Source organism: Amblyraja radiata, chromosome 20 (genome assembly GCF_010909765.2).
Source record: "Amblyraja radiata isolate CabotCenter1 chromosome 20, sAmbRad1.1.pri, whole genome shotgun sequence".
In the NCBI taxonomy this organism is placed as follows: Eukaryota; Metazoa; Chordata; class Chondrichthyes; order Rajiformes; family Rajidae; genus Amblyraja; species Amblyraja radiata.
Genome location: NC_045975.1, coordinates 8,704,544 through 8,732,433, shown reverse-complemented (window position 1 = coordinate 8,732,433; position 27,890 = coordinate 8,704,544). Strand labels below are relative to the sequence as shown.

Here is a 27,890-nt window from a genome sequence, read left to right as displayed (position 1 = left end):
ACAAAATTGGGAGAATTCGATGTTCATGCCCGCGGGATGCAGACTCCCCAAGCGGAATATGAGGTGCTGTTCCTCCAATTTCCCGTGTTGCTCGCTCTGGTGATGATGATCCTTCTTAAACATCTTATAGCGGGTCTTTGCTTCGAACTACAATTCCCATAAGGCCTCGCGGGCCCCCCATTTCCGGCTGGTCGCTTCCGTAAATAAACGGTCGTCGGCGGAGGGGCTCGGGCTGGCGGTGCGGTGCGGGCGGGCGCGGTGAGCGGGTGGTGATGCGCAAAGATCCTATAGCGGATGGTGATGCGGGCGGGCGCGGGTGGTCGCGGTGCGGTGCGGGCGGGCGCGGTGAGCGGATGGGGATGCGGGCGGGCGCGGTGAGCGGACGGCGATGCGGGCGGGCGATCGCGGTGAGCGGACGGCGATGCGGGCGGGTGCGGGCGGGCGATTGTGGTGAGCGGATGGTGATGCGGGCGGGGCGGGTTGCTGAGGTGAGAGGGGCATCGGACGGATGGACTGATGCCAGCAGGGCGTAGAGCGGGTGAGGTGTGGCGGCGGTCCGGGGCTGTTGGAGCCGGTGGTCTGGGCAGTAGGCCTCTCTGCCTCTGCTGCACCACTGAGTCCCGCTGAGTTACCCCATCATTTTGTGTCTATCTTTTGTGGGCATAAATACACAAGCAGAGCGTCCGCCTCATGTACAAATACACTGAAGGGTCTCGACCCGAAATGTCATCTCCTTTTCACCAGAGATGCTGCTGACCCGCTGAGTTATTTTGTGTCTGCCCATATAATCATCCACACCTCACCTGCCAAGAATGTATCCGTACTTTAACATAAAACATAGAACACAAAACAACAGTAATTTGTCAACAAGGGTTGTTACTATCCTGTTTAAGAAAGAACTGCAGATGCTGGACAAATCGAAGGTAGACAAAAAAGCTGGAGAAACTCAGCAGGTGAGGCAGCATCTCTGGAGCGAAGGAATCCTAGTGATTTGAACATGGAAAACTCAGGTAGCTGTCTGATTGAGAACGCTGTAATCTTGAAAGTACTATTAAACATTAGACTGTAGCATGAATGATCCATGCCTCTATTCCAAAGAGAGTAATGGATTTCTTCCCAGTGTCTTATGTTTATTCTTCATTCAAAATATGTCTTGGCCTTTTGTTTATTCTTCATTCAAAATCTGTTCATTGTCACTTGGTGGTTTGTGAGATCTTGCTGCTTACAAATAGACTGCTGTTTTTCTATCATTGTACCTGTTGTTGAATGCAAGGTGCATTTTTTGTTTAAAAACATTTTTGTATGTTGAACCAGCAGCATAACTAACATCACCAAAATAAACAGCAAAGTGCTGTTACATGGCACATGAATGCTTGCTGTCAAGTTTTGCTTCACAAGATTAAATGTGAATTTCAGAGTTGAGAGTTTAAGTAGCAAATGCACAGCTGTCAGGACCTGCAGATGAAATATGGATGGGCTTGATGCTAGACAAGGATAGATGCAGGGATCGTGGAAGCTTGTAGGGCTGAAGGACACTACAGCAACAGCGATCGACATCTACGCTCAGTCCATCTTGGCCTACAAGATCTCCCGTTGCCAAACATTTTAACTCCCCTTCCCATTCCTATACTGACCTTTCTGTCCTGGGCCGCCTCCATTGTCAGAGTGAGGCCACATACAAATTAGAGGGACAGCACTTCACATTTTGCTTGGGCAGCTTACAATCCAGCAGTATGAATGTTGATTTCTCCAATTTCAAGTAACCCTTGTATTCCCTCACTCTCCGTCCTTCCCCCACCCTAGGTCTCCTGCTAGTTTCACTGTTCATGTCCATTTTTTTCACCTCTTCCACAGCCAAGAATGGATCATTATGGGTTCCACCTTTCCATGGTCATCGGTGCTAGGTCTGCTTTGTTTTGAACCTTTTCATACCTCTAGTTTTCCTCTCCCCTGACTCTCAGCCTGAAGTAAGGTCTCGATCCGAAACATCACCTATTCCTTCTCTCCAGAAATGCTGTCTGACCCGCTGAGTTTCTTCAGCATCTTCTATGTCTATCTTCGATCAAACACAACTTAGACAGTCACTTAGCTCACTATCTTTTCAGTGCAGAAATTATGCCTCAGTTGCTGAATACTTACAGCATTTTCTCTCTATTTCAGATTCCCACTATCCATGGTATTTTGCACGTACACAGGAGAAGTGTCTTCATCAGTGTATTTTCATCGCAAAGAAACAAAGAATGCTGAATTAAGTCTGGCAAGTAGTACATGTTTTGCTGAAAGAACATGTGGGGAATGTTAATTAAAATAATAGGTTTAGAATAATAATGGAACTTAACAAAAATGAATCAAATGCTGAACTAGTTAAGTTTAGGTTTATTATTATGATGTTACCACAGTAGTGGTCTTGTATGCTATCCAATCACATTAAATAATACTGTATATAAATACAATCAAGTCAAACTCAACAACAATAGGTAGAGCAATTGGAGTACTGAATATAGTTAGGAAAGAGATTTAAAAGAGTATTGCGATTGTATCAAATGAAGTAGGTCCTCCTCTGGGAAGAGCACGTAAAGCGTCGCCACCATCTGGCACCGACTTCTGTGAGCTAAAAGTGACATGGCAGGTGAATTGGGATTGGAAATTGGTAATAAAATTGTACAACCAGAATCCTTTAAAGATGAGATGGGTATAAAATAAATACTTGACACAAGAGACTGCAGATGCCGGTTTACAAAAACAGACACTATTAGGTTGTGGACCTAAACTCGCGAACCTAGGATAATAAAACAAAAGAGACTAAAATGAGACGGAGGAGGTGGTTTCACTGACCAATACAAGGGTTATAATAAGACAGTTGTACATTTCTCCATAAATGTCCCCTTTGTACCATTATTATGGTATGGTATTACAGGACAGGAATGGGCCCTTCGGCCCACAATGTTTGCGCCGAATATAATGGCAAGTTAAACTGATCTCATCTTCCTGTACATGATCCATATTCTTCCATTCCTTGCACTTCCCTGAGCCTGAGTTAAAGCCTCTTAAACTCCACGATCTTTTCTGTCTCCACCACCACCCCAAAGTATTGCATTAACTCTTCAAGATGGAACAGTCTGTAATTATAACTGCAATTGTACTTTCCTGTTGAATTATAACTCAATTGCCAAAGTCCTGTTTGGAATGTTTCTTAAAGTTATTACCACACAATTATTACACTATTTATTGAAAACTATTGAAACCATTTTGGCTTAGCTGAATATATCACTGAAATAGTTCCCATTCCCAATTGGTTAATTTTGTGGATGGCTAAGGAATCGTATTTCTGAGTGGAATACCACACTGGGGAGCTTATCAAAGGCTTTCTGAAAGTCTAGATACTCTGCATCCACTGGCTTGTCTTCATCCATTTTACTTGTCACGTCCTCAAAAAATTCCAGAAGATTAGTCAAGCATGATTTCTCTTTCATAAATCCATGTTGACTTGGACTAATCCTTTTACTACTATCCAAATTCCCCATTATTACCTCTTTAATAATTGACTCCAGTATCTTTCCCACCACCGAAGTCAGGTTAACTGGTCTGTAATTCCCCGTTTTCTCTCTCTCGCTCCTTTCTTGAAAAGTGGGATAACATTAGCTATCTTCCAATCCATAGGTACTGATCCTGAATCTATTGAACATTGGAGAATGATCACCAATGCGTCCACTATTTCTAGAGCCACCTCCCTGAGGACCCTGGGATGCAGACCACTAGGTCCAGGGGATTTATCATCCTTCAGCCCCATTAGCCTACCCAATACTATTTCTCGCCTAATGAAAATTTCTTTCAGTTCATCTACCCCCTTAGATCCTCTGTCCTCCAGTACTTCTGGGAGATTGTTTGTGTCTTCCTTAGTGAAGACAGATCCGAAGTACCTGTTCAACTCTTCTGCCATTTCCTTGTTCCCCATAATAATTTCACCCGTGTCAGCCTTCAAGGGACCCACATTTGACTTTGCTATTATTTTTCCCTTAACATATCTAAAGAAGCTTTTACTGTCCTTCTTTATATTCCTGGCCAGCTTCCCCTCGTACTTCATCTTTTCAGCCCGTATTGCCCGTTTTGTTTCCTTCTGTTGAAAGTTTCCTCCTATGAAAGTTTCCCAATCCTCTGGCTTCCGGCTTCTCTTTGCTGTGTTATACATCTTTTCTTTTAGTTTTATTCTATCCCTAACTTCTCTTGTCAGCCACGGTTGCCTCCTACTCCCTTTAGAATCTTTCTTCCTTTTTGGAATGAAATGATCCTACGTCTTCTGGATTATTCCCAGAAATTCCTGCCATTGCTATTCCACCATCATTCCTGCTAGGATCCCTTTCCAGTCTACCTTGGCCAGCTCCTCTCTCATGCCTTCATAGTCCCCTTTGTTCAACTGCATCACTGACACTTCCGATTTAACATTCTCCTTCTCAAATTGCAGATTAAAACTAATCACATTATGATCACTACCTCCAAGCGGTTCCTTTACCTCGAGTTCTCTTATCAAATCTGGTTCATTAGACAACACTAAATCCAGAATTGCCTTTTCTCTGGTCGGCTCCATTACAAGCTGCTCGAAGAATCCATCTCGGAGGCGCGCTACAAACTCTCTTTCTTGGGGTTTGAACCAACCTGATTTTCCCAATCTAGCTGCATATTGAAATCCCCCATCACCACCGTGGCATTACCTTTGTTACATGCCAGTTTTAACTCCTGTTGCAACTTACACCCTACATCTGGGCTACTATTTGGGGGTCTGTAGATAACACCAATTAGTGTCTTCTTGCCTTTACAATTCCTCAACTCAATCCACAGTGACTCTACCTCGTCAGTCCCTATGTCTTCCTTCGCAAGGGACTGAATTCCATCTCTCACCAGCAGAGCTACCCCCCTTCCTCTGCCCACCTGCCTGTCCTTTCTATAGGATGTATCACCCTGAATATTAAGTCCCCAGGCCCGATCCTCCTGCAGCCACGTCTCAGTAATCCCCACACTGTCATATCTACCAACCTCTAACTGAGCCTCAAGCTCATCTAGTTTACTTCTTATACTTCGCGCATTCATATACAAAACTTTTAATTCCTTACGCATCTCACCTTTCACATCGATCCCTATTACACTTGGCCATACTCTCCTATCCCTTTGTGAGCTTTCTTTCCCGTTAATTCTGGGGTCATTAACTATCCCTATACTCTCCCTTTAACTCCGTCCTTGACTATCCCATTTGACACCCCCCCCCCCCCTTATTTAGTTTAAAACCACCCGTGTAGCATTGGCAAACCTGCCTACCAGAATGCTGGTCCCCCACCTGTTAAGGTGCAATCCGTCCCTTTTGTACAGTTCCCCCTTACTCCAAAACAGATCCCAGTGGTCTAAGAATCTAAATCCCAACCCCCTGCAACAGTTCCTCAGCCACACATTCAGGTCCTATATCTCCCTGTTCCTGCTCTCGCCAGCATGAGGAACTGGAAGCAAACCGGAGATAACCACCCTTTTCAGCATTTTTCCGAGCTCTCTAAAGTCACGCTGCAGAATATTCATCCCCATTTTTTACGTCCCCAGAGTAAAGCAGGAATTATGATCCGCAAAGCTCAAGCTGCTGTCTTTTACAGGTTCTAAGTCAAAAAGCTGCATAAAGTATACTTGAAGAGCATCAAACATGCCTTTGGAACCAGAGAAACCACAGGAAGGGAACGGGGAGGAAGACCCAGTGAGTACACATCCTAGTGGGCAGAGGGACTCAGAAGCCGAGAATCTACATCATCAAATGAGAACAGGCACTGAAATCGCCTGCAGTGGAAACACTCTTCCTTGTAAGTTTGTATTCATACATCTTGGTCTTGGCTCAAGTCTAGGACTATAGTTGGAAATTAAAGGAAGAACATTGATGGTATTTAATGTGAAGCATTTTCGTTTTCCTCTCTTTGTAAACTGCTCTGCAAATTCTAAATTACCAACGCAGAAATAGTTATATCAAAGGGCGGCACGGTGGCATAGCGGTAGAGTTGCTGCCTTACAGCAACAGAGACCCGGGTTCGATCCTGATGACTGGTGCTTGTCTACAGAGTTTTTACGTTCACTCTGTGACCTGCATGGGTTTTCTCCGGGAGTTCTGGTTTCCTCCCACACTCCAAAGACATACAGATTGTAGGCTAATTGCCTTTGTATAATTTAAAATTGTCCGTAATGTGTGTAAGATAGTGTTAATGTGCAGGGATCACTGGTCGGCGCGGACTTTGTGAGCCAAAGGGCTTGTTTCCGTGCTGTATCTCTTAATTTAACTAAACTAATCTAAATCATTACATAATTTAATAAGATTACATGGAAACTTATTTCAAAGGGGAATGAAATAGCAAACTGTTATAATTAGAATAAATTGTTCTTGTTATTACATCATTCCCTTTGCATTGAAAAAATGACTGCTCCATAAACTTGCAAAGCCACAAATGAGGTGTTAAAAATGGAATGTTTACTATATTTAAATTTGAAAATAGGATGTTTATAATATTTACGTTACATTTTATTTAAAATAATTTATTGTGCTGTGGGAGATCGACAGATTAGTAGAAAGATATAATTATTTGGTAATATTCCAGTATATCTAATTACGAATTGAATAGATGTTTAATATAGCAGAGCCTCAATGCTTTGTTCTGCTAATTTCTGGCATTCAATAACCAATTATTGTTTCAGATTGTCATGTTAAAGCTGACCTTGCATTCCACAACCAAAGGAATGATGTTAGCTTAAGCTAAGGGACAAATTACCATCTTGCATATTTTTAAGAAGGTAAAGGGTATATTGTATTGAGGTATGAACATGTCATGACATCATTGTTTTTATTTGTGATTCTAGCTGTTTCCACCAATCTGGTATCAGTAGAGGAATTAATTGAGGCAGAAAAAGGGGTTTGCAACATGGCTCTAGCCCATGAGATCGTGGTTAATGAAAGATTCTTAATGAAACAGCGGGATTTACCAGAGAGCAGGTACCTTCTTTCAATAGAACATAAGTTGTTTATTTTGTAGCTTTTGTAATTCCACATTTTTAGTTCCTTTTAATACATCAATTAGGTTACAACCAAAATTATTGAAATTGAAATTATTGAATTTGATTCTTCAATTGGTTTCCATGATAATTGCCAATTATTTCCTAAACAAAACTTGGCCAAAGCTAATTTAGGACGAACTGAACTTTCCTGTTTGTGGTCACTGTGACTTAACTACATAATTATTTTTAAAACATGAAACATGTGAGTTGGGTGACGGGAAATGTTGAAACCTGACTCCAACTCATCCATTGTCTGGTTGGGAAAGCTTTCTGTTTTAAAATGTTTTCCCCAAGTTCACCTCTGATTTATTTCCCAATTATTTTAAATCCATGACTTTTAGTCACTGACCTACTTGCCATGGGAAACAGTTTTCCCTTCATGTTCTATCAAAGTCCCATCATGTTGAACAACTTGATTAAACCTATTCTAATCTAAGAAGAGCAATCCCATCTTCAGTTCACTTATCCTTGCTTCCTCTTCCAAAGAGTAACCCCTGGGAATGTCAGGCCCATGGCCATTCAAAGAAGGGAAGAGACATTTGGCATGGTATTGAGAACCTGGGGTCCATGCAGGGTATGCGGTGTAAGGAACGGGCCACTTCAGTCTATCTACCCACTTGCCCTGTCTGAAGAAGGGTCTCGACCCGAAACGTAACCCATTCCTTCTCTCCAGAGATTCAGATTCAGATTCAGATTCAGATTCAATTTTAATTGTCATTGTCAGTGTACAGTACAGAGACAACGAAATGCATTTAGCATCTCCCTGGAAGAGCGACATAGCAAATGATTTAAATAAATAATAATAAGTGATAATAAGTGTCCGGGGGGTGGGGGGGTGATTGGCAGTCACCGAGGTACGTTGTTGAGTAGAGTGACAGCCGCCGGGAAGAAGCTGTTCCTGGACCTGCTGGTTCGGCAACGGAGAGACCTGTAACCCCTGCTGCATGTCCCGTTGAGTTACTTCAGCATTTTGTGTCTACAGTTTAAAACAACATCTGCAGTTCCGTCGGTGGGACAGCCCTCAGCGGGACAGGCAACATCTCTGGAGAGAATGAAAGGGTGACTTTTCGGGTCGAGACATTTCTTCAGACTGGTTAGGGATAAGGGCAACGAGAGATATAGACGATGATGTGGAGAGATAAAGAGCAATGAATAAAAGATATGCAAAAAAGTAATGATGATAAAGGAAACAGGCCATTGTTAGCTGTCTGTAAGGTGAAAACGAGAAGCTAATGCAACTTGGGTAAGGGAGGGATAGAGGGAGCGGGAATGCTGGGGCTACCTGAAGTGAGATAAATCAATATTCATGTCAACAGTATTGAGAAGACAATTGAAGATATTATGAAGAAAGCCTTTTGGGATTGTTTACAAGCCCAGCTAAATGAGGATCCACCTGTTTACGACCATGCAATCAAGCTCCTATCTGAGATTAAAGAGGTAAGATTTTACATCAGGATTATGGGGCACCATTTCAGTTTGATACTGTAAACAGTTGTTTAGAAATTGTATTTAGTATATCAAATCATGTTCAACCTTGTTGCTTTACCCCCCTGAGGAGGTGGTGATAGTGGGAAGATAAAGTCATACCGTTGGCCCTCGGTCCAACTCGTCAATGCCAACCAAAATGCCCCATCTCGGATCACCTCATTTGCCCGCGTTTGGCCTACATCCCTCTAACCCTTTTCTAACCATGACTTGTCCAAATGTCTTTGCTATTGTATCTATCTCAACCACTTCCTCTGGCAGCTCATTTTCTCCGGAGGATTACACATTTCACATTATGAATCAGCCAGGTAGTACATAGAACAGTAAGCACAGGGAGCACAGGAGTGGTATTTGCAGATTTACATTTCTCATAATCCATAAATAGATCTCTTGCATTTTTGGAAACTTCCAGTAGCCTTTGTGGCGTTCCCACTAATCTAAATTACCGGATTCCACAATTTGCCGCATTGGAAATTGAACCCATATCCGTGGCACACCCCACACAGCCTCTCCAACTTTCTGGAGACAGACGCCTGAGAAACCTAGAGGAAGCAAAGATGATAGAGGAGATGGCACAACCCTAAAACAACACTTCACCATTATTGTAAATTTGTGCAATAGTTTGTCATAATAATCCTATATTGAAATATTGTTAGAACTATATATGTGAACATCATTTATAAATCATTGAACTTGAATATGTCATACCATATAATACCTGGCCAGTTTTGAAAACCACTTAATCCAACTCCTTCTCCCATCCAGTTTTATATTCACTGCATCATTAAAGTGGCTGTACTTAATATACAAAAATAAACAGATTTGGGGATTTTGTTGTCATGCCTGTCATAACCAGATATAGAATTAGAACAATCCTAGTTTCAGCTTGGTCATGAGAAAGCAATTGGTTTCAAAATTACATTACTAAAAGGGAAAAGCATGTTTAGTCTTAATCTCTAAACTGTAACATGACTGAATGAGCAGAGATCAGTTTATATCGACAACGATGATCTACAAAATAAAACTGAAAATGCTGGATATACTCAGCAGGCCGAATAGCCTCCGTGCAAAGAGAACCGGTTAAACTTTTATGACCAGGAGACTTTGTCACGAGGGAGGAGATTTTCAATTTGATTTACAAGTTCATTAGGCTGCTTTCTCGATTCTATTAATTGTAGGTACACAAAAATGCTGGAGAAACTCAGCGGGTGCAGAAGCATCCATGGAGCGAAGGAAATGGGCAACGTTTCGGGCCGAGTTTCTCCAGCATTTTTGTGTACCTTCGATTTTCCAACATCTGCAGTTCCTTCTTAAACATCTATTAATTGTAGCTGCTTACATGATGATGTGTTGTGAACACAAAACTGGATGGGAGATGGAGCTGGATTAAATAGTTTTCAAAATTGGAATCAGATATATGTTATAATTAAAATACCATTGGTGCAACCACTACTAATCTTGGTATGCAGCAGTTCTAAATATCCATTATCATTTGAGATTTCTCAGTAACCTCCAATTCTTTCTTGCTTTTCCATTCAATTATTAAAATAAGAAGATAAGGAATGGGTACAGGAATAGACCAAACAGAGCCACAAGCTGTTCCGTTGTTTCATAAGATCAGGACCCATCTGATCCATGGCCTATTCTCCTTTGACCCTCCTATAGTTCAAAAGTATGTCAGGGACTTTTGTTTAATGATATACAAATGATTATTAATTTTCAGTTGTGGATTCTGAGATAAAATAGCTATTACATAGATGATTCCAGTGTTTTGGCAGTGAAAAGGTATCCCCATGTCTTTTAAAACCATTTCAGGCTATTTTGTTATATTCACTTTGAAAGTGTTCAAATAAATACTTTGGATGCTTCCATCTAGTTTTTGATTCAGCTCTATTACCTTTTAGACTCTACTCTCATTCTTGCTGCCTGGTCACACCAGGTTGAGGAACCAAATCAATGAAGTTCTGGATCTGGATCTCATCAAGCAGGAGGCTGAGAATGGTGCATTGAACATCCCCAAACTAGCTGACTTCATTATTGGGATGATGGGGACTCTCTGTGCCCCTATCAGGGATGAAGACATCAGGCTCATCAGGAACATCGTAGACGTGGTTAAGTTATTCAGGCAAGATTATGTATTAATAATGTAATACATGGTGGCGCAGCGGTAGATTTGCTGCCTTACAGTGTAAATTGCTCGTTCTAAGCTTCCCCCAGCCTAGTTTCAGTCAAAAATCACTGAGTCAAGCACTTGCGCATCTAAACTTTATTTTGACAAAACATAATTACAGTTCCCACTACTGTACCTAACCACCGCGGGTTTGATCTTCGTATCTGCCTGATCAAGCCCTCTTGGCCTCGCTCAAACAGAGACACTCCAGAAGGTCACGCAGTCCTGAGCGCTCTCCCAGTAGATCGACACAGAACCTCGTGGCAGCGGACTTTTATAGGTCCCGGGACCTCGAAATACCGAACCACGTGGGGGTGGTCTCTTTACAATCCAATTACCGATATCGATTAACCCCATACATGACAGACATTTCCCTAACTCAATAATACAGTGGCTAATACATTATATTCAAACAGTGTTTCTCAAAGGAAACAAACATCGCAACATTTGCCCTGATGTGCAAGAAAACCAGACAAGGCTCGATACTTAATCCAATCAACATTCAGCAATGTAAAGCTTTGCAACATTATTTACAATCTGTATGTCTGGTTTGCATTCATCCAATCCATTCTATGCATTTTGCACCTAATTGTCAGGGTCTGCAGATGTTTCATTCTCTTCCTGCAGCTCTGATCTAGGCTCTAGACAAACTGGCACCACTCTGCAGCTTGTCCCATTTCTACAGAAAGCATTTTTAAATTGACCAAATGGCCTAGCAGTCCAGAAACCTTTACTTAATTTTAGGGTCCTGGCCTCCCCAATTTAACCAGGATTAACAACAGCACCAGAGACTCATGTTCGATCCTGACTACAGGTGGTATCTGTACGGAATTTGTACGTTCTCCCTGTGAACGTATGGTTTTTTTCGGATGCTCTGGTTTACTCCCACACTCCAAAGATGTACAAGTTTTGAGGTATAATAGCTTCAGTAAAATTGTCCCAAGTGTGTAGGATAGTGTTTATATAAATGTACGGGGATCGCTGGTCGGTGTGGACTCGGTGGACCAAAGGGCCTGTTTCCGCACTGTATCTCTAAACTAAACTAAACTAAACTAAACTAAAGAACATGTGAAACATACTCACGGATTTTTATTCAACTGGGTGTCCGATTGAAAACTGCAATGTAGTACAAAATTCCTTTTGCCTTTCTGTTCATTTTCACTCCCCTAATAGTGACCAATTTTCAATCATAAATACGATAGTGAAAGATATAGGGAAATTCTGTCTTATTTCTGGATTCATAATAGCACCCGAGTGGGATACTAACAGCTATGAGATCAAGTATTTCAAGTCACAAAATAATTGCGGAATAAGAAATTTTAAGAAAATAAATGTGAAACAACATGTAAACATCAGAACTATATATTTTGACAAGCACAATGAGTAGACTTAAAATGGAGTTTGTAACATAGTTGTATGGCACAAATGCAATTTCTTCCTTCTCCCCCCTCTCTCCACAAACACGGAAACTCTGACTATGTTAGAGGCAGAAATGAGAGAAATTTCATTTCCTACAAATTCTGACAAATTTATCAGCTGTGTTATGTTTGGTTATAATTGGGATTGCAAGGATCTTTTGACACCTATTAATGACTAATGTACTTCCTGGCAAAGATTTCAAAACTTGGAAATGACACAAGACTGAGAAGTATGGCAAAAAATGAGGTATTAATAGGCCACAAAAGAACATAAGTAGGCTGGTGTAATGGCAGCGAAAAATTAACACAAAAAACTGTGAAGTGATGCACTATGTCACTTAGAGAAAATAGAGACAATAAAACTACACGTTGCACTTTTAAAGGGACCACAGGATCAAAGAGACTTGGGCGTGTGAAACCTTGAAGCAGTAAATACATAAAATATAGCTGTATATAAAATGTTTTAGCATTCCGCTTAGATAGTGTGGTGGTTATTTAATATACACATAATTTTCTTTATCATTGTAGGGCAGTTAGGGAAAGAAATTATGTAAGATGCTGGGGTTCATGTACTAATATTGAGATTTTGTTGAACTTTTATAAATCATTGGTTAAACCACAGTTGGAATAGGAAGATAGAACGGGAAACAGGGATTGGAATAGTTCGGCACAGTGGTGTAGCTGGTGAATCTGCTGCCTCACAGCGCCAGAGATCCGGGATCGATTCTGACCTCGAGTGCTACCTGTGTGGAAATTGCATGTTCTCTCTGTGACCGTGTGTATTTCCTCCAGGTGCTCCATTTTCCAGTTTGTTGATTAATTGGGCGAGTATGTAAGGACTGGATGCAAAAATGGGATTACATAGAATTGTGTGAACGTGTGATTGATGGTCCATGCTGAATCATTCAATCATTCAATCAATCCTGGAGAGAGCATTGAAATTTACTAAGATAATGTTGCGGTTGAGAAGTTTAAGCTCTGAGTATAGCCAAGATAATCTGGCATGGTTTCCTTGGAACTGGGAAGGTTGACAAAAGATTTTATTGAGATTAGAAAATCCCCATGAGTGCAGTGTGAGTAGAAGGAAACTTCCCAATATTGAAGGTGCCAAAGACCTGATTTGAAGTGAATTTCAGATGATCGCAAAGTTACGTGAAGATTTTATTTTCCAGTTCTGATCTCTTGTGCATCGTCTATGAATACAGTGGACCATGGTGTAATTTTGGCCTTGAAAGAGAATTGGGTAATTTTTTAATGTAAAACTACAAGGTTAAGAGGAGGGACTGAGACACTGAGTGCATTGGTCGGTAATGAGCCTAAATAGAATTAATGGGTTGAATCACTTCCTACTGTGCTGTAGCAATTTTGTGATGTTTATCAGTCAGGAAATGGTGGCTGATGCCTTTTTAGAACAGTTCAAAATTGAAACGCAGAATACATCTCCCAATTCGCCACATCAGCTTTACATCATTACCCAAACACTGCTCTCAAGCCAGAGTGAACGAGAGCTCACAGCTTCCAAGCAGAATGAAGACTAGTCCTGGACATGAAGCACATGTTGTCAGTGTATTTTGAACAGAATAACACAAATGCAATTTGGAAAAAAAAAGCTATTTTTAAATGATTATAGTTTGGTCCAAAGTGCCTTTAAAAAAAATTATATGTCATTGTTTATGCCTTTTCTTCCAATAATGATGATGGATTTGAACTGGGTCCATGAAGGTATGATGTTATAATACCCAGACTAGAGCTGTACTGCAGCAGACTGAAAAGATAAAGATGAGTTATGTTTATCATGAATTTTGTTTTTACAGGGAGATTTTTGCTGTGCTGGATTTAATGAAGCTCGACATGGTGAATTTTGCCATTAGCAGTATCCGACCACATTTAATGAAACAATCTGTTGATTACGAGCGAAAGTGCTTCCAGGAATTCTTTGACAAGCAACAGGGTGAGAGTAAAGAGTCATTTCTTGGCATAACGTTTCACCTAGGCTATTCGATGATCTTGTGCTTATCATTTGTACTTAATAAAAACGGAACTTATTAAAATAAAATAATAACTAACATAAATGCTGTTCATATAAGTAGAGGAAGTAATAGGAAATGTGGGTAGATCATTTGATAATGATTATTACTGTGGTCTCCCTTTTTAGGTAGAACTATCTTTATTTAATATAAGTCATGTCTTTTGGGAATTTTCCCAACTAGGTCTCCATGCCAGTTAGAATCTGAAGGAGGTGGATAAATCAGTGATTAGGGTGTGACTGCCCTATCTATGCCTGTCTTTGTCACACTGTTGCAGGAAAATAATTAATTTAGCAGATTGTTCGAGTCTCTGACATGTTTTAATTCAGACTGAAGAAGGGTCTCGACCCGAAACATTACCCATTCCTTCCCTCCAGAGATGCTGCCTGTCCCACTGTGTTACTCCAGCATTTTGTATCATTCTTCCGTTTAAACTAGCATCTGCAGTTCCTTCCTACACAAAGCCTTATACATTCCTGGCTTATAAAACAGTGCATTTCCTTTTTTAGCAGAAATTACATTAACATTGGACTTTTCCTGACCTCAGAATATCCCAAAGCATGATGAGGCCAAGAAAGTACTTTTGAAGTACAGGTACAATCAAATAGTACAGTAAACCCACATAAACACGAGTGTGATATCTTGAGGATAATTGATTGCACAGAGTCTTTTATCCAGGGTAGGGGAATCAAGAAGCAGAAGACATAGGTTTAAGGTGAGAGGGGAAACATTTAATAGGAACCTGAGTGGCAACTTTTTCGCTCAGAGGGTGATGGGTATATGGAATAAACTGCGACAGGAGTGGTTGAGGCGGGTACAGTAAACCATTTAAAACACACTTGGACGTGTCCATGGATAGGAAAGGTTTAGTCTGATATGGACAAAATGCGGCTAGATGGGACTAGTTTAGATAGGGCATCTTGGTTGTCATGGATGAGTTGTGACAAAGGGCCTGTTTCCATCCTGTGTGACTCTATAATGACCAGACTGATTATGCGATTAAAGCAAATGGGAACCCACTAACATTTCCTTCTCCCTTACAATGAGCTACAAAATGCTTGCTAAATATTTACATTTCTGCCACTGGACTATTGCAAGCACTCTCAATTATGTCAAGTCGGAAGAGTCTGCATTAAGACATCTACTTCTAAAGTAAGTTTGTTTTAACTGACTTGATTTTCTTTTTTTGCTCTAGGTTCCCTGGAGTTAGCTACAGAATGGTTGCAAGAGACAGCAAGTGAACTCCTGAGTTCTGCTGACTCCGTGCTTGATGGAGCCACAGCTGGTGCCACAGATGTATCGGCATTGTGCCCTATCTCAGTGTTAAACCACGCGTATGTTAAATTACTGCAATGGGATCATGCCAGCAGACTCTTCCCAGAGGTGAGCTCCATTTCCTCACCCCATATGCACCAGTTGTTCAATATACAAGAAAATAGGAGCAGGAGTTTGTCCTCTAAGATCTATGATTTTCACTCTAAGATTTTCTGTCTTTTTGTTCTTTCCTTAGCCTGTGCTGATGGACCAACCCCGCTTCAAGGAGATGCAGCAGGAGCTGAATCAGTTGACCCTCATTGCAGCCGTATTGCTAGTCATATACAACATGACCGGCGCTGCCATATCAGGACTCTCTGGCTTTCTGGACAGACTGAAGAGCATTATTAAAGCCTTATTGACAGGCATGCATTCTCAGTAAGTGATCTATTGTGTACTCCGTCGATTTGGATTGTACCACCCAGATTTTCACAAGATATTTAAATCTTAATTTCAAAGATTCACTTTCAGATTGAATGAAACAAGCTGTGTAGTCCATCTAATCAGTGCAGTTATTTATTCCCAAATTGAATAGTAATCCCAATCTTGTGAACTTTTTGTTTCAATTTATTATTTTTAATATGTTTTATTATTTATTAATATTTATTTATTTTTATTTTTATTTTTATGATACTGCCTGTAAGGGAAATTCATTTCGTTGTCTCTAACTGAGACAATGACAATAAATTTGAATACAATACAATAACAATACAACAATACAATGTACACTTTCTAGAAGGAAAACACACTGAAAGTTAACTGGATTGATTTTTAGATATTAAGCAGAGATGTGAGGTTAGTGAAGGGAAGTGGCACTGAGGAGAAATATCAATCATGATCTAATTGAATCATAGGAAAGGCATGAGGAGCAAATGACCTTCTGGTGTTTCTAGTTATCCCTCTATTCTCCTTTTTGAACATTCCTTAAATTATGATGCTGACTTGGTTTCAATCATCATAAAACTTCATACTTCCCCTGAATCTTTAAATGTGTCCATAAATCTGACTTCCTTTGTTCTGGTCTTACTTTAAATATCTTGTGTCTTTAATATCCTCTTTTTCACATCTGCTTTCTTCTTTTCCTCTTTACTATTTAACTTCCCTCATATTTTATCTCGGCCCCTCTCCTGTCCATTCTCTCTTGACTTCCCGCATCCTTTCACGTCCTTTCCCATCCACGTCACTTTCTCCGATACCTTTCTTGCATCTCTCGCACCTCTTCTGCCTTTCTCCTCATCAGGACTAATCACCTAGTGTTGTGAATGTCATCTGAGTAATTCCAGTTTAATTTCATGTAAGAAAACATTAACCAAGGACTTCTCATTTGATTTTTTTCAATTTCACTTTCCAAATATTCACTGTTTCTGCAGTTCCTTTCATCTCGCTGAGACCATGACCAGTGTGAGTGAACAGATCTGTGTGGAAGTTAATAACTGCTTATCTCAGCACGGTTTCTCACTACTACCCACTGAGAAAGAGGCGGTATTGAAAGGTCAAATCCAGGCCATATCTAGTTTGGATAACTCTGTTCGAAAATTAATAGGTAAGAATATACATTGTAATGCATTAAATGCTGTGTGTTTGGAATGTACCTAATTTGGTGCCAGGCTGGTCAATGTTTAGGCATGCTTGTAGACTGGCACCACCGACCCTCTCTTCAGCTTGCCCATATCAAACCAGGAGAAGCATTTTCTTTTTTATTCTATTCCTTTTACCTAAGAGGTAATTTCTTACCTATTTAAGAAGTGTGCTCCAGCATATTTGATAATAAATTAACACTGCTTTAAATCGGACCGTTCAGGTAGATAACTTTCTGATAGCAGTTGTAGAAAAACTTTTGTATCTGTTTCAGTCTCTATTTACCTGTTGAGAATCTGATTTAAATCCTTCATTCTTGGCTATGTTATGGCGTGGTTGCTCCAGTTTGATAAGTAGTTTTACCCATTGCTTTCCGAATACTCCACTTTCTGTTTGTTATCTTTATTGCCAGATTTACGGATCCAGACTTTTCTGAAGATGCATCTCGCGTCGAGCAATCCCAAATCAGTCACCGTCCCTGGAGGACTTGCCCCCGTTAGAAGAGAGTTGGAGGAGATTACTATCCGATTCCTTCACCTTGTAAACTATAACAAGTTGGTCTTCAATCCTTATTACGACACCATCTTGGCTAAAGTGCTCCAAAGGAATGAAACACTGCCTCCAGGGACAAGTGAGACAGAACAATGAACATAATATATTAAAGTATTGCACATTTGTACAAGATCTTTGCATTTGTGTGCGTCCCATATGCTTTAAGTAGAAACCAAGCTGGTTTAATTCTCCTTTTATTTTGGGGAGGGAAGATTGTGAAGAAGTATCTTGCTTTGGGATAATGTGAGGTTGGTGGGGAGTAGGACGAGGGTCCTTAAATTAAAGCCACTTGACCATTGCCCTTTGTGTATAATATTTGTGCTATTAAGCAAAGATCAAATTCACTTATGGTAAAACAATAATCTTGCATTATATTTGAATAATTCTTCACCAAAATCTGTCGTCTCCTTGTTATCTTCCCCAACCCTAAAACTGAGATGAAAGCACCTTGAGACTCTTTACAACCAGAGGCACAATGCAACTGCAGTCATTGGATAAAGTCCAAAATTAGATGCCCTTGTCAATAGGCTTGCACACAGCTGACCATCATGAATGGAATTCTAGTTGGTATCAATTAATTAATAAAAGGATGACCCTTGGCACCAAACAATGCTCATGGTCTGTTGATACCGCAAAGCATTGGTAATAGTGCAAGTGACCCACTGGACCTCTCTGGCAATCCTTGTATCTTTGATGAATGCTGATTCTCATCAGTACAGTCCGTGAGCATGAACCCCATCTCTGCTTGTTCACTGCTCGATAAACTAAACCCCCATTTTTAAATGCATCTCTTTAGACTGTAATCAGCGGAAAACCTCTCTACAGCAAAAAGGATGTCCTTGATGTTTTAGACTGTTGTGTGCTTACTTTTAGAATGCAACTGTAGCTCTTCAAACCTTTGTTGCAGTCCTAATATTGATTCTGCATTCCAGTTTAACCAACTCACCATAAACTACCTAGATTTGCAACCACTTTGTCAACTATAGACCAAATCCAATCTGTTATTTATTATATGAAAAACGGAAAAGCACTTAGAGAAACTTCTTATGCCCATTTAGAAGCATCAAATGATATTCCCGTATGCTTCCACCCAACTGGGTTTGTTCAGATGCAGCCACATGTTTTATACTGTAGCAAATGACCATGATACAGTGGATCACTTTTGGAAACTAAATTTGTGTTGGGAGTTGGAACCACTAGAGGTTTACAGATGAGGATAATGCTTGAATTTACTGCACTGTAAACTCATTGAATTGATAAATACAATCATCTTAAAATGAGAGCATTTATGTCACTCGGAGACAACGAGATCCTCAGTGTTTTTCCACTGTTGGCTATGATTTAATTTAATATTAGAGCTTTCTTGCTGAGCATTATGCTTGCGTCTTGTGTAATGTATTGTACTGACTGCAAGTTGGACTTTACTGGTGTAAATACTAATAACTTATTTTGTAAAACTTGAGAATGGTGCTTTTGTTTTCAGCTGCATGTTTCCAGAATTTTGCAGTAGTAATAATGTATAGTATTTAAACAAAAACAGGCAAACCTATGTATCCTGGTAAAATAAAGGTGCATCAAGTGACAGTAGTTGTTTTGTAAAGTGGATATGATTAATTTATGCAAGTGATGCACAATGATTCTGACCACAAGTGTTTTGTGCTGATGTGATAATTGTAAAAGGAAAGCCTTGGTCAGGAAGGGCAAGATTCTGCTATTTGTTATCCACCAACATCAGAGAACGTGCGAGTTGTGGGAGAGATGTTTAAGTTTAGAGTTTGATGTATCAACGGTCTTGAAGAGCTGACAGATTTTAGTGTAAGGATTTGAATAAGTAGCGCTACTTTGTGCTTCAGATCCATCCTACTATTCACTGATAGTTGATCCACTACCTCCCTAATTTCTAATTGATCACTTGCCAAAAAATCTATTGCGCTCAGTTCATCTCTCGGCAGACTGCACCTCCCTTTGTAGAATGTCTGAAGGACATTGTTTGTGGGAATGAAGGCTGATAATTCTACCCGCTCCCACACAGAAGGGAAACCCAGCATTTGTTAATAATCCAATGCATGTTGATAAACTGAAAACAATAGGTCCTGGGCCTCTAGTGACTGAAGCAGGCAAAGTTTTTGGAGAAGTAGAGGTAGCCACACTCACTGCAGTATTTCTATCAGTCCTTTCCCAGATCAAAAATAGTGTTGCTTGTGACCAGGAATTGAAAATTTGCTGAGGAGATTACTTTATATCGCCAACTTCAACTTTAGTTCAATTGACTATTTTGGCAAACATTTTTTCTGAAATGAATTTATGGCTGTAAAATGATGCTAATCCCTTGGATGTGGCAACAGCTTTCAACCCACTGCATGGCAAGGTGGGACTATTGGTACACAAGGAAGTGAGATGGGGTGGAAATTCATCCTGGTTTTAACTTGACAAACCCAGATTATAGAATGCGTGTTGATCAAAGTTTCTGACTTTTAGAATTTCAGAGCAAGGAATTTTTACAGGGTTTATTACCATATTAAATCAAGGATGAATTATATTCCATAGCCAGGTATCCTGCAGTAATAATTTTAATAATAATAAATAATGGATGGGATTTATATAGCGCCTTTCTAATACTCAAGGCGCTTTACATCGCATTATTCATTCACTCCTCAGTCACACTCGGTGGTGGTAAGCTACTTCTGTAGCCACAGCTGCCCTAAGGCAGACTGACGGAAGCGTGGCTGCCAATCTGCGCCTACGGCCCCTCCGACCACCACCAATCACTCACACACATTCACACACAGGCAAAGGTGGGTGAAGTGTCTTGCCCAAGGACACAACGAGCGAGATTCGAACCGGCTACCTTCTGGTTGCCAGCCGAACACTTAGCCCATTGTGCCATCTGATGACAACAAAAAATATATTTCAAAATGCCAGATTAAATAATATTGTTTTACCTTTAACACATTTAAAGTCTTAAAGTCTCTAAAAATATTTGCGTTAAATTAAAACTGTTTTGCCTTTTATTTCTGAGCTACTAATTAATTCAGCTCTGCTCAAATGCCCACTTTTTCCTTACTGAAACACCAAGTCATTTTAATACTTGCCATTCATCATCAACTAATGATTGTTTTACAAAATAATACAACAAAAATGCAACCCGGGCAGTGGACTTTGACAATTGGTATACCGTGGATTCAGGATTCGATTGCTCTTTCCACAGCGCAGAATCTGGCAAAATAGCTCCCCGTGGAGCTCCTGAAATTACTACAAATTAACTTGTTAGTTTATATATCTAATAAAACAATCAATTCAATTCTAACAATATCCAGTGACGTCTACTGTTTAAGGCAGAACAAAATGGAAAAGATCCTTGAAATGTCTTTGCCAGGATGGCATAAACCCATGAAGCAAGAGTCCGAAGTTTAATTGCATTTTATGTCTTTATTACAAAGATTTGTGTTCGGGCTCTCAAATTACAAAAGGAAACGGGTTGCCATAAATAATGGTAAAATGAGACTTGGCAGGAAACCACGTGACATAACAGGACAGTGGTATAATAGTTCTGTGGGATATTAAAATACCTTCCCTTGTATTTGCACCATCCAGTTTAAAAAAAAATGTAACACAAATAAATCAAAATCACAACGATTCACAAGCTGCATTGTCGTAGCAGACTTGGCATGGAACTAGGCTGTAGTTGAAATGTTTGCACTGTCTGTGCGTACGTTGCAGTGCCTGGCGTTCAGACCAAAGTATTCTGCCCAAATGAAAGCCTCCTCAAAAATGCAACCTTTCGCACAGAAGAAGCCAGGTTTTATCCTTTTTTTCCCTGTTCAGATGAGCTACCTTACTCGAATGAGGCACAACAGTGAAAGCACAGTCTCGTTTCCACCGGCAAGTGAAGACACAGCTCATTTCCTGACGTTTTAAGAATGACATTCAGTTCCTTCAGGACGTGAAACGGCTGCTGGTGGATCTTTACCGGACTCGTTTCTGCTGCCGAGCTCTGTAAATGTCATGCGTTGGAGGTGCCACTGCACCCTTTTCCTCCTCTTCATCAGAATCTTCATTTGCTGCCCTCTTCAATGGCTTTTTCATCACTGCGTCATTTTCTATAGGTCCATTTCCTTCAGCAACAGTTTCTGGTTGGCCTCCAGTGATCAGTTCAACAGCTTGTTCAACTGCTAAAAAAAAAAGAAAAATACATAGTTTAATAAACCCATCCTTCAATGATGATTCAATGAAGTCATCCTTCTCGGTGGTGGTGATAGGGGACGTGGGGGATGGTAGAGATGGAAGTGTTATCAACGTCATTAGAGGTTTGACATTAAAATAAATGTTGAGGTGGCTGCCAGTCTTTTGGACTAAGATATTGCTGGCAGGAATGTTGGGTTCTGCATTTAAATGTCTTGCCTCGTGTTCATCTCAAAATACCACCTGCAAGATATGGGAACGGTCACAATCCACACCTGGTCTTAACCTTACTCTAAATGAATGGAGCTGAACCTATAGGCTGAAGATTCAAATGTTTGGATGTTTGTGGTAGGAAAAATCCATGATCAATAAAGCCTCTGCATCAGTTTGCCCCTAAAGGTAAAACACTTCAATGGTCAGGTTACTTTCGGAACACTTGAATACAATCTCTGGCCTCAACATAGTAAAAATCCTGCAACCTCCTTGGACAACCGTTGACAGAGCATGTTTTACACACAGGCTTCCACAAATTGAGAAATCAACTTGCCAGCACATCTCAAAGGCAATTAGGATTGGGAAATGTCAGTATAAGAAGAAACTGCAGATGCTGGTTTATACTGAAGGTAGATACAAAATGCTGGAGTAACTCAGCGGGTCAGGCAGCATCCACAGATGAGGTACTCCAGCATTTTGTGTCTATGGGAAATGTCAGTAACAACTTAACCTGTTCACCTGAACAAAATTAATTTATTTTAAACACTTGCACAAGAACAGCAGGACAATTTTAGAAAGAGGTGTGATATGCGAGTCTCTATTTCTCTGCATTTTCACGGTTAGTGTATTCTGTGAGCACATTCTGAACATTGGCTGTTCACCAGAGAATCGCAAAATAAAAGCAAAGAACACTACTTACTGTCTGGTAATTGGCAGTGTCGCAAAACTTCCATTAGTTCATCAACTTGAACAAATGGGCCCTGTGGGAAGGAAGTTTCCAAATACAATCATGATGTGACAAACACAGAGTAATTTCAGTACTAGCGAACATAGTGCAGTACAGCATAGGAATAGGCCCTTCGGCCCACAGTGCCCGTGCTGAACATGATGCCACAATAAACTCATCTCTGATCAATATCCCTCCATTCCCCGCATATCCAAGTGCCTATCTACAAGCCTCTCAAATGCCACCATCATATCTGCCTCCACTACCACGCCAGGCAGTGCGTTCCAGGCACTCACTACCCCTCCTTAAAATTTTGCCCCCTCATCTTAAAGCTATGCCCTTTGTCTTTGACATTTCCACCCCGGGGAAAAGGTTTCTGACTATCTACCCTATCTCTGCTTCTCATAATTTTATGTACTTCTTATCAAGTCTCCCCTCAAGCTCCGACATACTAGAGAAAACAACCCAAGGTAGAAAGAGCGTATTCCCAGTCACCATACTCCTCAAGCTCTATCTCCATGCTTTACATCTTAGTGTCCAACTCACCACGAGAAGACATGGTCTAAAATGGAATTGACAAGAATATGGAACTGATATCGCAGTGGGAAAGATCAAGACCTGGCTTCCCTCCCTGTCGAGTTTGAAGACTGCATACCAGTTCCATCGAGATCCTGTGCTCACTCACAGGACCCTAAGTCTAAGAAACCCATTGTTCAGTAAATCTCCCTATAATATATGCAGCTTAGCAGGATGTAAAACATAAGTTAAAGCAGGACTTAAAGGAGGGATTTGATCTGATGAAATTCATCCATACTTGGCCACCGCAGTTTTGACGTCTGTGACTTGGCGTTTAAAAAGAATCAAAGCCCACCCAGCAGCTCTTTAGTGGATGCCAGCATCAGCCTGTGAGGGAAGTGTAGTGTGCCAGGACTGCCACTAATCAACCAAATGAGCTGGGCACAATGTGATTAAATTTTAAATTCAGTTTGATGGAGAGGAGAATAGCCCCAAGACAACTATTTTAAACTAAAATATGAAGAATTGTGAGGGCATGAAGCAGACTGGCAAAAATCGAACTAGAAAATTAGGTTAAAAGATTAGTTGGTCTCTGAAGGCTTTATAATGGAATTGGCTACAAAGGCAGATCCATTCTGCCAGCAGAACTTCTCCCTGACTGGAGAGCGGATAGCTGGCTGAAAAATTGTTGAATTCTTCAGGGGCTGCTCTGACTTTGGTGACCAAGTAAAAGAGATAGTATCGGGCCAGTCCTCCAAGATTCCCGTGACGTTTTACATGTGTGTGTGTGTGTGTGTGTGTCCCCATAAATATTCAAGAATAAGATGGGTGCATAATGGACACCCGGTCCACTATCACACAAAGTCAAAATGGCGACACCTGAATTAGGAATGAGATGCTTTTGTGTACTGACCTGGAAACACGTTGGCGGAGGTAACAGTTTCATAAGCAGCACGGAAGCTGGGGGTACAGGAAACACTCCTCCTGGGACAGGATGGAGACCAGGGGCTGTACAAATACAGAGAACGCTCAAGTGTTAACGACAGTCATGGTAATTAAACAGCGTGGTTTCTACACATCACCTTGCTATTTGTTTTATTAGTGAACCCAGTAAGTATTTTCCTACATTAAAATCCACCGTCAGTACAAAACCAACACAAGGTCACTCACGTGCTAGGTGTCGGGGTTGGAAAGGGATCATCTGGTTTGTGTCAGGTTTTGGATACTCCGGCTTCCGGTCAATTTCATCCTTCATTATGGTTACAGTGGAAGGGGTCACTATGGGGTCAGGGATAATGGTCGTCATCTTGGATCGAGAGACATCCTGTTAGCAGGGAAATCATTTTATTTAGCACGGCAATACTAACCGATCACTATACGTTATTGTCATAACAATGAACTGCAGATGCTGGTTTATTGAAAAAAGACACAAAGTGCTGGAGTAACTCAGCAGGTCAAGCATCATCTCTGGAGAACATAGATAGGTGATGTTTTGGGTCGGAACCCTTCTTCAGTGTAATTATTGTCTTGTCTGCTCTTCAGTAATTTGACTTCCTTCAGATTGTCCAATTTAACTCTTGGAGAAATCAATCCTTCTTTGCTACTGGCTAAAACTCCTGGCGTGACCAACACCTTAACAGCATGGAGAGGTTAACACCACATTGCTGAGGAACTGGACTTGCACCTGGACAGATCTGCAGATTCTTTTCCCTGGTGAATATTAGTTGTCCTGAAAGATATTGAATTCAATATCCTTCACACCCACTCAAGAAGGAAGCCCATCACACGAGCGCCAACCTGCCTTGTACACATATTTAAAAAAAATAGTATGACAATGACAATGACTACCTTATATCCAAGAGCTTTAAGTTCACTGTTTGAACAGGGGAAGAGGTCCATGAACTTATATCGGTCCACCAGCAATGCAGTTTCCTTTCCTTCATATTCCTCCTTAAAAGCAGCAAACCTCCTCTTTTCCACTTTCAGAATACTGGCCAGGTCTCCAATGTTACTTTCAAAAGCCAGAAATCGTGCCCAGATCTCACTGCAACATTTGACAAACAGAAAGAAAGAGAAACTACGATTAGGGTGTCATCTAACTCGACCCATGTGGGCTTCTTGCTCATTCCCCGCAGATGCTTGACACTTCTTAACCCAAAGATGTTGGAAACAAACATCACAGTCATCCAAGACTTTGGGTAAGTCATGTTGGCAACAGAATGTAGCACATGTTGTGAATCAAACTGCTTTACCGACAGCGAGTCTCCAATTCTACCCTTCAAACACACTGATCAGTAGGCAAAATTTGAACCAAATGTCATGCAAAACATCCACAAAATGTACATGATGATGTAACTTAGGAGATGTTCAATGACCTACAGGAGATTCTATGCTGGTTCTTTGAAATAAATGTCCAGTTTATCCCAACCCCTTCCGCCCCCTTGCTCTCTCCTTCACCGATGGTACAGCTTTTGTCTAACTATTGTTGCACGTTACAATATCACCCGATTCAATTGTTTAATTCACAAGGTGTGGTGTAGCACAACTTGCTGAGAAAAGTAATTACAATTCTCATCATGCCCCATTTTCTGATTGGCCAGCTTCTGCCAGACAAACCAGTTTTTCTCCAGGCACTTTATCAAAACAATGAAATAACAATGATTCCTTCCCTTCATATCCTCCTTAAAACATCACAAGCAGTTTGGTGACGCACTGCCAGGATGGATTGATGAAGACAACGGTAACGTGGGCAGAATTATTTGAATTTGATCATTTGGATTGTCCGGGGCATTGTATTAGCCATATGGAGGGGTTGGGTAAATCTGGATTGTTTTCTCTGGAGCGTCAGAGGCTGAGGGGAGATTTGACTAGAAATATATTAAAAAATCATGAGAGATTTTTTTTCTCCAGGGTGGAAATGTCATAGCTTTAAGTTGAGAGGGTAAAATTTAAAAGAGATGCGTGGGGCAAGCGGTGGATGCCTGGAATGTACTGGCAGGGGTGGAGGCAGATATGATAGTGGCATTTAAGAGGCTTTTGGATAGGCACATGCATATGCAGGAAATGGAGGTAATGGATCACGTGCAGGCAGAGGGGATTAGTTTAACTTGGTATTGTGCTTGGCACAGACATTGTGGGCCGAAGGGCCTCATTCTATGCTGTACTATTCTATGTTCTATTGAACAGTCATATAAAAGTCACGGTAGAGCCCTTTTGAAAAAAAATTAGGCTTGTCTATTTGTTGTAACCAAATACTCATATTTCACAAACTAAGTTATAACTCAGTAGTTGAGTTCTAGGAAAATGTGAAAGTGATGAGAACTACCCCGAGCCTGTTGCAGGAATGACAACAAACGATGATCAATTAGTTCCCCACCAGCACTTACATCCTGAACAGGATCCTTACACCAGTGCATTTGGTGCAGAAAGGCGGGAATTACGATAACATTGAAGGAGATTACTCTGTTCACAGTGCTACAGAAGCATATTCATTTAGTATATTCAGGACTAATTGTTTTTTGACTAACTCCAAACAATTGTTATAAGATTGAGTAGCAAAGTGCTGAAGTCAGGATCAGATCAGCCAGAACATACTGAATGCTGAAACCGGCCCTGCTCCTAGTTCTTATGTTCTTAGAATTTTTAGCAGTGATTTTTAAGAAAATAAAATCTTCAAAGCTTTTTTGATATTTATATCTTCATTCCTTAATAAATCCTGGTCTTTAGTTTGCAGGTCTGTATAAGAGTTGAGTTTGGATTTACATTTCCTACTTTGTTATCTGAACCTGCTTCATTCATTCTAACTCTCTTGGGAAAGCTTACCAGCACTGAAGGAGGCAGTGCAAGATACAAATACCTCAGTAAAATCAAGGAGATTGTATACAAATAATAATTTTAACTGTGTGAAATCGCATTCCCTAGGAAAAACTTTAAAAAAAAATTCTTATCTTGAGGAAATAAAAATTAGTGTGTGTAAATAAAAAAAGTGTACAAGATCAAGAGGGGAATAGATAAGGTGAATGTCTATTTCCCAGGGTAGGGGAATCAAGAACGAGAGGGCATAGGTGCAAGGTGAGAGGTGATTGATTTAAGGAGCTGCCAGAGGAGATAGGTGAGGCAGGTACAATAACAGTGTTTAAAAGACATTTAGAAAGGTATATGGATAAGAAAGGTTTAGAGGGATACTGGGCAAACCCGGGCAGGTGGGACTATCTTAGAAGGGACATCTTGGTCGGCATTGGCCGAAGGGCCTGTTTCAATGCTTTATGATTCTAAGAAATGTTTCTATTCTGAAAACTAGATTTCATTCTAAACACATGCCAATGCTATTGTTTTAAGCTTTATTCCTGTATAATTAATTCAAGGCTCATGCTACCTGTGAGAATTTCTAATAAGCCTCTCAACAATTGTTTCGCGTATACTGAACACAATGTTAATGCACAGTAAAACATTAATATTTAACGACAATTTAAAGTTGAAAAACAGAGGGTATTACCCAGATTTCTCCGGTGGCAAGGACCCAGAGGTCAGAACGCGCTCAAACAGAACTCTGGTGTTGTTGTCCTCTGAAATGCAAACAAATTACATAGATGATAGGTGCAGGAGTAGGCCATTCGGCCCTTCGAGCCAGCACTGCC

The 27,890-nt window shown here is 40.6% G+C and overlaps 2 protein-coding genes across 5 annotated transcripts in view; one reads left to right on the top strand and one right to left on the bottom strand.

The window, feature by feature from the left end:
* The first annotated feature begins 196 nt into the window (after positions 1–196).
* tcp11l1 (t-complex 11 like 1) lies at positions 197–19,202 on the top strand. 4 transcript variants are annotated; one of them, XM_033038751.1, is made up of 11 exons: positions 197–258; positions 2,161–2,257; positions 5,634–5,834; positions 6,877–7,009; positions 8,388–8,508; positions 10,461–10,681; positions 13,959–14,095; positions 15,367–15,554; positions 15,682–15,863; positions 16,856–17,028; positions 17,476–17,747. In XM_033038751.1, exons 3-11 carry the CDS (start codon positions 5,681–5,683, stop codon positions 17,709–17,711), a joined length of 1,545 nt encoding a protein of 514 aa, XP_032894642.1. In that variant the 5' UTR covers positions 197–258; positions 2,161–2,257; positions 5,634–5,680; the 3' UTR covers positions 17,712–17,747. The 4 variants fall into 4 exon arrangements, with proteins under 4 accessions (XP_032894642.1, XP_032894645.1, XP_032894643.1 ...); XM_033038754.1 differs by having other exon boundaries at positions 220–238; positions 17,476–19,202; XM_033038752.1 differs by lacking the exon at positions 197–258 and adding an exon at positions 290–345 and having other exon boundaries at positions 17,476–19,202.
* Positions 19,203–21,024: 1,822 nt separating this feature from the next.
* cstf3 (cleavage stimulation factor subunit 3) overlaps positions 21,025–27,890 on the bottom strand; it is an 86,087-nt gene continuing 79,221 nt past the window's right edge. Inside the window, exons 16-21 of the mRNA XM_033038750.1 lie at positions 27,749–27,818; positions 25,102–25,297; positions 24,424–24,577; positions 24,167–24,261; positions 22,711–22,771; positions 21,025–21,787 (exon numbers count right to left, since the gene is read on the bottom strand). Of these exons, the coding sequence (XP_032894641.1) occupies positions 21,582–21,787; positions 22,711–22,771; positions 24,167–24,261; positions 24,424–24,577; positions 25,102–25,297; positions 27,749–27,818 (782 nt within the window). The 3' untranslated portion in view covers positions 21,025–21,581. The remainder of the gene's footprint in view (positions 21,788–22,710; positions 22,772–24,166; positions 24,262–24,423; positions 24,578–25,101; positions 25,298–27,748; positions 27,819–27,890) is intronic.

What these genes read in the sequence shown, in the direction of transcription:
- tcp11l1 (XM_033038754.1), top strand. Translation starts at nt 5,681, where the DNA reads ATGCCTTTGGAACCAGAGAAACCACAGGAAGGGAACGGGGAGGAAGAC. An exon ending in CGGGATTTACCAGAGAGCAG is followed by an intron (nt 7,010 to 8,387) that starts GTACCTTCTTTC and finishes TCATGTCAACAG; the next exon opens with TATTGAGAAGACAATTGAAG. An exon ending in GACGTGGTTAAGTTATTCAG is followed by an intron (nt 10,682 to 13,958) that starts GCAAGATTATGT and finishes TTGTTTTTACAG; the next exon opens with GGAGATTTTTGCTGTGCTGG.